Here is a 9,990-nt window from a genome sequence, read left to right as displayed (position 1 = left end):
TTCTCCTTTGCACAGTTGTAATTATTTAGTTAATTAGCTAATTATTCTCTCACCAAAGAATTGGGCCAGCCTCTTTCAGGATTGTATTGCCGCAGCTCTGCACATATAATCAAATATTTGTTGAGTAAATGAATGAATGAAGAAATGAATGAAAATCCGGCCCTGTGATCTAAAGTATACTTTTAGTCAGAGCTCTTGGGAAGGTTCTTGAAGGGGAGGGCCCAAAAATAACAAGTTGGCATTTGAGGAAGTATTTGAAAGGAAAGGCAGGCTTTAAATGGGAGGAAGGAGAGGATTAGGGAGGTGTATTTAAGAGATAGGGAAACACTGGCAGGAGACAAGGGTAGGGAAATGTGGGCGTAAGACCTGAAAGGGAGTCTGTGAGCTTGGCCAGGGCTACCAAAGACGCCTTGTCCATAGGCCTCCCTCTGCAGGACGCGCAGCCTCCCTCACAGCCTCGTCCTGAGGCCAGCCTCCAGATGTCTCCCTGTAACAGCAGTGAGTTCTAATTGTAAACGTTTTATCTTCATTGCCCCAGGACAGCAGATCCCCCCAGGTTCCAAGTGTGGGGAACTTTTATGCTTCTTGGGCTGAGTTTCTGTTAGCCTGGCCTGGGGACAGGTACAAAGCTGGGAGCTCTTTGGAAGGCACCCTTGGGCCAACTTAGGGCGCTGTGCTTAGGAAAGCAGGTGTCCAAACCTGGCCTGGATTGCCTGGAGCTGGAAGAGCTTTTCTAGAAGTGAAAATACCACCCCTGCCCCCGACACTGGGGCTCACACAACAGCCCAGTCATAGGACCCCCTTAGCTCCTTCCCACACCTCTCTCTACCACACCACCAAAATTATTGAGTGTAAGAGGAAATGCCACCTCCCGCAGAAAACCTAGGGGACTTTTTTTTTCCCTTCAATAAACATTTGCTGAAATAACTTTTTATTGGTGGTTGTTTTAAAACACAGAGCATAAAAAGAGTCCTGAGAATTATTCCCATCATAACTTTTGTTCAGCTAGATCTGTGTCATCAATGTGGGCCTCAATTTCCTCATCTATAAAATATGGCGTCCCTTCCTCACTTCAATATCCTGCAAGTGTGTGCTGTACAAGGAGTGACTGATCATTGCATTCTGCTCAGCATCTGTTTGATGAATATTCTTTAAGTGTCAGGAGCGCAGACTGCTTTTGACATTATTGGGGATACCAAAGAAATGATTTTCTGGCCCTTGCCCATCATTTATTTAAGTATCCATTAAATGTCAACTATAAAGTCAATATACGGTAGGTGCTATAGGAGTTTTAAAAATGTAAGATGTTGTCTCTACATCTAAGGTAAACTCAAGCACATTGGAATGACACTACATGTATGAAATAAAGAGAAGATTTTAAAATAGCATATGATTACTGTTAGATGGGCAGGGATGTGCTACTTAAGGTTGGAAGAGGGAGAAATCACTCTGGGTTTGACAGATCTGAGAAGGCTACCTAGCAGTAGGGCTTGGGTTGGCTAAAACTTAATGTTGATGGTGATGATTGTGGTGATGATGGTGATGAGGAATACAGCCAAATTTACTGAACTCTTAGCATGTGGCAGGTATTGATAGGGTGCTTTATAAGTATCACATTTAATCCTCATATCAACACGCTAATGTAGGCACCATTATTGTCCCCATTTAGCAGTTGGGGAAACCGAGGTCCAAACATTTTATCTGGGAATCCGACCAATACCATCGTAACACCTTCTAGGTTTGGGGGGACAGGGATTAAGAAGAAAGGAAAGAGTGGAGAAGGGTCCTCAATCCCTCTAGAAGCAGCATTCTGTGGGTGCTAAGTGGAAACATCTTCATAGCATAATGTCTACATTTTCGGATTAAACTCCCTCTTTTAAGAATCACTTGAGGGGCTTCCCTGGTGGCACAGTGGTTGAGAGTCCGCCTGCCGATGAAGGGGACACGGGTTCGTGCCCCGGTCCGGGAAGATCCCACGTGCCGCAGAGCGGCTGGGCCCGTGAGCCATGGCCGCTGAGCCTGCGCGTCCGGAGCCTGTGCTCCACAACAGGAGAGACCACAGCAGTGAGAGGCCCGCGTACAGCAAAAAAAAAAAAAAAGAATGACTTGAGACCTCTTGAATATACATCCCTATGTTTATAATGTACTTTCTAGATCTGAACGAATACAGTGGACTCATCTCAGATTTTCTCTGTGTTACATTTGACCATACAACAACCCATTTTGGCTTCCATGGCAGTGGGGAAGCCCACTCATGTGTTAAGGGGGAGGGAAGCTGAGGGACGCTGAGGTTCTGTGCTTCTGTCTGTGCCTTCCTTTCTGCTATCTTCTGGGATACTCTTTGTCTGCTAAATTCTTTGCCTCCTCTTATATCCCCAGTTTGTTAATTATCAGCGTCTCCTAAGACTGAGTCCTAGGCCAGCTTCTGTTTACTCATTCATTAACTCAAAATTTGTTCATCACCTATTATTTGAAATTTAATATATCTAAAGATCATCTTTAATCTAAAGGAGTTTGGTGATTCTACCTACAATCCTGGTGTCAACTTCAGGGAGCACCTATATATATGGATGACTTACGCAATGACATCCCCACATGGACCTTTCATCTTCTCCCAGGTGTTTTCAAGACATGTTTTGAAACATAATATTCTGGGAGCAGAATGAATCAGCATCTCCCTAGATCACTCAAGTCCTCATTTCCCCATGTTAATGAATATCATCTGTCTTCCTGGCCCTCTACTCTATCATCTTTATGGGCACAGATGATATCTTCTTTTTGCTTTGCCCCCTCAAATAAGGTGGCATATAGCAAACATTCAAACAAGGTTGTCTGACTAAATTATTTAAATGACTAACCAAACCCTGAACTGTAAGAGAGCAGCTCAGTGTAGTTCTGTATTCAGTCTCAGGTGGTTGAGTGGCATTTGATGGGTGGGGCAAGAATACTAAGCAGATAAAATTCTACAGTGTCATTTCAGCAACCTTTTATAAGCTTGACTTTGGGCCATTTTATTCATGATTTTTTCAACCTTCTTTGGTGGTTAAGAGGCAGAAAACCCTCAAACTACCTTAGTAAGAAAGAGAAAGTGGATGTATTGACTCCATCACCATGAAGTCCAAAGACCAATTCAGCATGTTCTCATGGCATGTTAGGTTCAGGAACTCAAATGATGATCTCATGGTTTTTCTGTCTTTATGTGTCTTGGCTCTCTTTTCCTCTGTGTGTTGATCCCATTCTCAGTCAGGCTTTTGTCACATGATAAGAAAAATGGCCACCAATGGCCACAAACTACATCCTTACACTGATGTTTAAAGGAAAGAAGCTCCCCTCTTCCTTAACATTCACATATCAAGTCTCAGGGAAGACTATGATTGGCTCTGTTTGGGTCATGTGCCCATCCCTGAACCAATCACTGTAGCTTTGGAAATGGTCTGTTTTAATTGGCCAGCTGAGGCCACACACCCGCACTTGGGTGGGGATGATGAGGTGCCAGGATTGACATCCTTCCAGGGCCTCAGGGAGAGAAGTGGTTTTCCAAAGAAAGGAATGCTGAGGAGAGCAACATACCTCCACTACACCCCTCCTCTCCTAACCCCACCTGGCCCAGAATTTTAACTAGTGAATTGTGTTAGGAGATTAAGGAGAAGATGCTGGGCTTTCCCCAGAGATGGCTGTATTTCCATGGGTGCTGATTTATTATTAAAACTTTAGACATGTTGCCCGTTGTTTTATAAAAGTCTCATTGGTGGTTATTGGAAGAGAAGCAGTTCTGTTCCCCACTCAAATTTTCTTCTCAAATACTTCAGTCATGAATATATATATATACATATATATGGGAAATTTTAAAAACTTTAAAACAGACCTCCCACAAAATTACTACCATGTATCTTCTCCTCCTACCCTAAGGGAGAGAGTGGAAGTCTCATCTCTCCTGGTCTCTTCTGGTAGGTATTTGATTGAGTGAGGGAAGAGTAGGAGGAAGAAACGATCATACACAGGTCTCCATAATTTGCAGACTATATAACAGCTAGTCTCAACTTCTTGTTTGATTTTGTGGTACCATCCTGCCCTTCACCTAAGAATTCTCTGTGGCATTTTTTTTTTTTAATTAGCAAATTTTAAAAACCCTGTTTTTGAAAAATTTGTGATAACCCCATGGATCACCGGGGACACTGAAAGACTGATATTGAGATTGGCTTTGTTTATAACAGAAGCTGCAAAATCAAATGCCCCCAGAGGCTAGGCAGGCCATGTAAATGCCCTGGCAGGCTGGGTGGAAACTGTGTCAGACTGGGGTGTTTAAGTCCCATGCAAGGCGGCAGCTTCAAGTGGGCTACAGCCCATTGTTGCCATTAGGGAGTGCATGATGTGGCAAATATTAACTGTTCACTAATATGTAGTTCCCTTCTCCTCCTGGTACATAGGAGGACTGAACGTCCCTGCCTCTTTGAAATTAAGGGAAATGGCCATGTGACTTGTTTTGGCCAATGAGATGTAAGCTAAAGTGTTAAATGTTACTCCAGGAGGAAATATTTAACTGCTGGTGCCTGGCCCTCTCTACCTCTCTCTCTTTCCATGCCATCCTGACCAGGGATACACTTGCTGCTATGGAGGTACCATACTGAGCCAACACCTGCAGGACAGCTGCCTTGAACAGTCACCTCAACCCACAGTTGTCTTGTGAGGGTGAGAAATAAACCCTTATCGTGTTAAGCCACTGAGTTTTGGAGGATGTCTGCTACTGCAGCATAACCTGTCCTAAACTGACTTTTTTTTTCTTTTTTTCTTCTGGAGGAAGAATCTAGTCCTTTCGATTTTGTTTTTTCAGGAAATAACTTTTTAATTTTATATTGGAGTATAGTTGATTAACAATGTTGTGTTCATTTCAGGTGTACAGCAAAGTGATTCAGTTATACATATACATGTATCTATTCTTTTTCAAATTCTTTTCCCATTTCGGTTGTTATATAATATTGAGCAGAATTCCCTGTGCTATACAGTAGGCTCTTGTTGGTTATCCATTGTAAATATAGCAGTGTGTGCATGTCAATCCCTAACTCCCTAACTGTCCCTTCCCCCCCACACCCATAGCCATAAATTCATTCTGTAAGTCTGTGGGTCTGTTTCTTAAACTGACTATTATATGTTACCTGACTGATTTTTTTCAAGAGAATAGAAATCTAGATTTTTGTGTGTAATCTTCAAGTTAAAAAAAAAAAAAAGAATTTGGCCATCAAAGCCAAGTTCAGCCTGGCAGCTGCTAGCTTGCAATTTTGGGTCTACACAGTTTGAGTAGAGAATGGAACAATTAACAAATGATTTTTCTATTGTGCAACAATTCTGTCTGAACTCCTACAGTGCTTATAGTTGGTGTCACTTAGTAGCTTTTAGTTACTCTTGGTCTAGCTGTTTATTAGTGTTCAAGTTATTCTTCCTAACTAGATGGGAAATGGGGACAGGTGAGGAATCATGTCTTAAAGTTTGTGTATCTCACAGGCACAAAATATAGTTTCCATAAATCCTAGCATAAAGACTAGTCAATTGGTTGTTTACTCAGAAATACCACTTCCTCCATTGATACTGGAGAAACAGGTGTGGGGAAATAATTATTTTACCTTGCTGGTTCACTTTTTCCTGTTTGCAAAGAGGTTGGGATTCATCAATGTCCATTAAGCTTTAAAAGGCAATATCTAAATAAGTCAGAGACACAAAACCCAGTGTATTAATCAGGCCTTTTCTAGTTGCAAGTAATAGGAAACCTAAATTCAAACTGCCTTAGGTAAGATATAATTTCTGTAATATAGAAATTATATTATATTATATAAATTATAATATAGTTTCCTATAACTAAAAACTCCAGAGGTAGGGATGATGTCAGGCATGTCTGGATTCAGGAACGCAGACAACGACATCTGAACTTGATCTGTCTTCCCCTCTGTTGCTGGGCTATACTCTTCTCTACTCTTCTTTGCATTAGCTTCACTCTCAGTAGACCCTTTCCGCGTGGTAGCTTCAGGCATTTTCAGGTCCAGCTTCTGTCCGCTTCTCTTCCTAGCAGATCCACAAAACTCCTGGTGTCATCAGACTCACTTGGACATATGGCAATCTCTGAGGCAGCCCATTGGCCAGGGCTGGATGTATTAATTGGGACTTCTTTAGTTGCAAGCAATAGGAAACCTAAATTTAAACTGCCTTAGGCTGGGTCACTCATCCATCTCTAAGAGCCAGTGGTAGATCAGCTCCAACCAGCAAGGCAGGGAGAAGCAGACCAATGTCAACATAAATGGGCCAATTTATGGTCTCTCTCTCCAGCCACTTCCAGGGGCAATAACTACGTAGAGAGGCCTAGTAGGGGGCAATGTGGCTGTAGGTCTTGAAGCTGTGTTTACATAGCATTTTATATAAAGTTAAAAAGCATCCGTATCAAATAATGGAGGAGACCTAACGGATATTATAGGGAGATTGAAGGGGCTAAAGACCTCCAGGTTACCCCTCGGTGCACCCCCTGTAGTATATTTAATTTGTGAGTGAAGCAAAGGCCCAGTCAGCCTGCCGGTGGCCTAACCACGTCCAAAGGCAGCCCTGGAAAGGATTGCTCTAACCACGCACACTAATTATCCGTCCCTACACATAGACCAGTGTAGTTTTTCCAAAGTTCCAGACGAAGACGCAAAGTAACATTGCCCCCATTCAGTGTTTTCTTCCATATAAACGTCCAAACCTCAGGCTCATGGGGGAAACACTGTAAGGCGGTTTCACAGTACCCAGGTTTGATGTTTCTGCCGTAGTAGAGGTGTAGTTGGCCTTTCTGGGGCTGAGAGTCATGTTCTTCCACAAGACTGTCAAATTACTACTCATTTCCTACTGTACCTTCTCTTAGGACCTCACTCTCTTTTTATTTGCTAACTTCAATGCTTCACGGGAGAGAGCTGACAGTGAAGGTGAAAATGGTCAGTCGATGTCATTGGGACCTGCTCTGTCTTTCCCTCCATAAGACCAGTCCTCTGATGCAGAAAGATTTCCCTGCACTGGGAATAAGAAAAGGAGCTCACTGTCCTCAAATTGAAGAGACCTGCTCACTGGGCTCTGCTCACTTGCTTCCATCGGTCTCAAGGCTGGTTGTTTCTTTCTCTCTGAGCATCTGCACTCCAAGAAGGCATGAACTTTTTCTTTCACTTCCTTTCTTCTATGGGTGATGATCTGACATCACTCTGAGAAGGAGGCTGAAGGTCACTGAATATAAACACTGTCACTCCTCGCTGGCTGAGGCAGAAAGGCAGGGGGTTGGCTGAGCAACCAGGGGGTCTGGAGGAAGGAGATGCAAACCAGAATGCCAAGGTCTCAGGTGCCACACGTGTGCTTGAGGGCTCGGTGTCTCTGTGCCTTTACATACTGAAGGCACCGTGGAGGACGCATTTCCTCTGGAGTCACCCTTAACCATCTGCCACTCTTAGGAGGATGAAAGGTAGGAGTTCAGTTGGCAATGGAAGTTGTAAAGGGAAAGAAGGCCATTCGGGGTGGGCTGAGGGCGGCGGGTGCTCACACGGGTGTCCGCCCGCGCGTCCGTGAGCGGAAAGGAGAAGCCTGCTGGAGTGTGATAAAAAGCCCAGGGGTCAAACTGTGCAAGCCATGGGGAAAGGGAAAGGGGTGGGGGGCTCAGGCTGCAGTCCAAGGAGGGCAGGTCTCTTGCAGTGAACCACCCCAGGGCTGAAGGGCGGCTGTGGTGGCCAGGTGGGCTAGTAGGCGAGGGTAGAGGCACCCAAACGCCTTGATCCTCTGCCCATCCTTCTGCCCAGAAAAACGAAACAGGCTTGCGAGATCACTTCCTCACTCAGTGCTTAAGTGTCCAAGGATGAAAATGTGTTCAAATCCTCTCTCTCTCTCTCTCTCTCTCTCTCTCGGTTTGGGAAAAAAGAGCTAAGGACTGAGGAAGATGGTTCAACACAGGCTACGTCTGCTTCCAGGGCCTTTTGACTTGTCCGGCCGCCACCTTCTCATTGCTTTCGGCCCGAGCTGTGTCTCGGGGTGGAAGCCGGGCGGCTGTGCGCTGGGGATGCTCTTACATAACCGCCCGCCGCGTCCTGCTTCCTCGCGCGCTCCTGCACCGCCGGCTGGGAGAGCCGGGGGCCGCGATGGAGTCAGGGCCGCTGCTGCGGGGCCGGGGCCGTCCCCGCGGGGAGCGGACCGCGAGGAGCCGCGGGAGGAGGGCGCGAAATGCGGCGGGGGAGGTGAAGGTCAGTGGGTGTAAAACGCCGGATCCACACCCCCCTCCTCCCCTGTCCCCTCCTTCCCTTCCTCTCCGTCCCCCTCTGACGTCTGGAGCTGGCAGCTCGGCCGGTTCCGCATTCCCGACCCCTCCCCGCCGCCCAGGGGCCGCTATATAGCCGGGGCTGATGCAACCCGTCCCGCCGCCCGCCACAGCCTGCGGGAGGGACGCTCGGCGGCCGCGACGGGGGGGCGCTGGCGGCGGCGGACGCTGCAGCGGCGGCGGGGCTGGCGCCGCGGCGGCTCCCGGGCCGGGACGGGCCTGGGCACCGGGCGGAGCTCCGCGGCCGGGCGGCAGCGGCGCTGAGCGGGCACGGCGCCTGCAGCCGGGTCCCGGTCCCGGGGGCGCAGCCTCCGCCCTCGGCTTCTGCTCGGTGGGTGCGAGGGCACGCGCTGGGGGCGCCGGGCCGGGCTGGGTGGGGCGCGCTGGCCGCGGGCACCTGGGACTGCCGCCCCCGCGCGGGCGGAGAGCGCCGGGCCCCGAAACCCGAGCCCCGCGGGGAGGCTCCCGCAGCTCCGGGACTCCGCGCTGCCCCGGAGGGGGACGCTGCAGTCCGGCCCCTCCCGCCAAGGGTCCGCGAGCCGGTGGCTTCCCTTTGGTTCCCACCCTGGGACGGGAGGCTCCGTCCGCTCCCGGGGCAGCCGAGGCTCGCTCTCCGTCTCCCTCCCGTGCTCTCCTCCCCCGTCCGTTTGCAGGGAGGTGCTCTCCTTGCGCCGCGGGGAAGGCGGGTGAGTGGGGGAGAAAACTGCCCGGGGAGATGAGCCGCGGGGTGGAGATGGAGGGTGAAAGGCCAGGGAAGTGCAGGGTGCTGGTGGTGGAGGGATGACAGGGACCTGCTGGCAAGTCTTGCCCGCCCCAACCCCGTCGCAGGGAGGAAGCACGGCCCCCTGAGGACCTGGAGGAAGGCACTGAGAAGGGCTGGGGCTCTCCATACAATAAAGAGGGCTTCTCTCAGGGCCATTGCTCCGGGATTCCCCTTCTGGGAGGGGGTCTCGGGGTGGCTGGGTCCCCTTTGGTCTCCCCCAGCTCTCAAGCCAGGTTACATAAGGAGGCCAGCCGGCTCCTCTAGGTAACGAGCCCAGACGGCTGTCTTCTGCCGCCCCCCAACCAAAAGGAGCCTGAGCGTCTGTGGACCCCTGACCCTGCGGTTGCAGACCCGGTTTTGCCTGGGTCAGTGGTGGGGTAGGGGGGACAGGGAGGCCTCCGCACCTCTGCAGGGATGGATGGGCCATCCCTGCGGTTGGAGATGGAGAGGCTGGTAAAAGAGGAGCTCAACTGACCCCTCGGGTCAGCTCCCGTAGCAAAATTGCCTGACCCTTGCATTGGGCCTCTCCCCCCCCACCTCCCCCCGATCCAGGGCATTGGGCTGTGGCCTGACCACATGTGCTCAGGGCAGCTGGGCTCAGGTCTGCCTCTCTAAAAAGGGCTTGCAGACTGTGTGGGTGTGTGTTCCCAGGTTCAAATCTTCGTGGACTCCTCAGGGTCTTAGTTTGAGGAACTGTGAGAAACTGAAGCTTTGAACCATGCTTGGGTGCCTGCTTGTCCTTTAAGGCCTTGCAGTGAACTGTGTTCACATGTTATCTCCCTTCCCCCCAACCTCCCTTCCCTGAGGGTTTTTTAAAACACCTCCCACTGTTTTCATCTTTCCAGCCAATCTGGCTGCAGTTTGGATGGACGCCTTATCTTCCGTTGCAGGTTTCTAGGGGAGAGTTTAACTAGGT

The 9,990-nt window shown here is 49.0% G+C and overlaps 1 protein-coding gene across 2 annotated transcripts in view; it reads left to right on the top strand.

Annotated features, from left to right (window-relative positions):
• Nucleotides 1–8,056: 8,056 nt before the first annotated feature.
• Nucleotides 8,057–9,990, top strand: part of JDP2 (Jun dimerization protein 2) — a 40,855-nt gene continuing 38,921 nt past the window's right edge. The window contains exon 1 of one of the 2 annotated variants that reach the window (XM_060004163.1): nt 8,057–8,237. In XM_060004163.1, the coding sequence (XP_059860146.1) occupies nt 8,057–8,237 (181 nt within the window). Of the gene's footprint in view, nt 8,238–8,353; nt 8,643–9,990 lie in introns of those variants that run through there. The other variant, XM_060004164.1, reaches the window with a different exon arrangement.

Source organism: Delphinus delphis, chromosome 2 (assembly GCF_949987515.2).
Source record: "Delphinus delphis chromosome 2, mDelDel1.2, whole genome shotgun sequence".
NCBI classification, from domain to species: Eukaryota; Metazoa; Chordata; class Mammalia; order Artiodactyla; family Delphinidae; genus Delphinus; species Delphinus delphis.
Note: the sequence above shows the minus strand (reverse complement) of the source record. Positions and strands in the feature narration are given on the sequence as shown.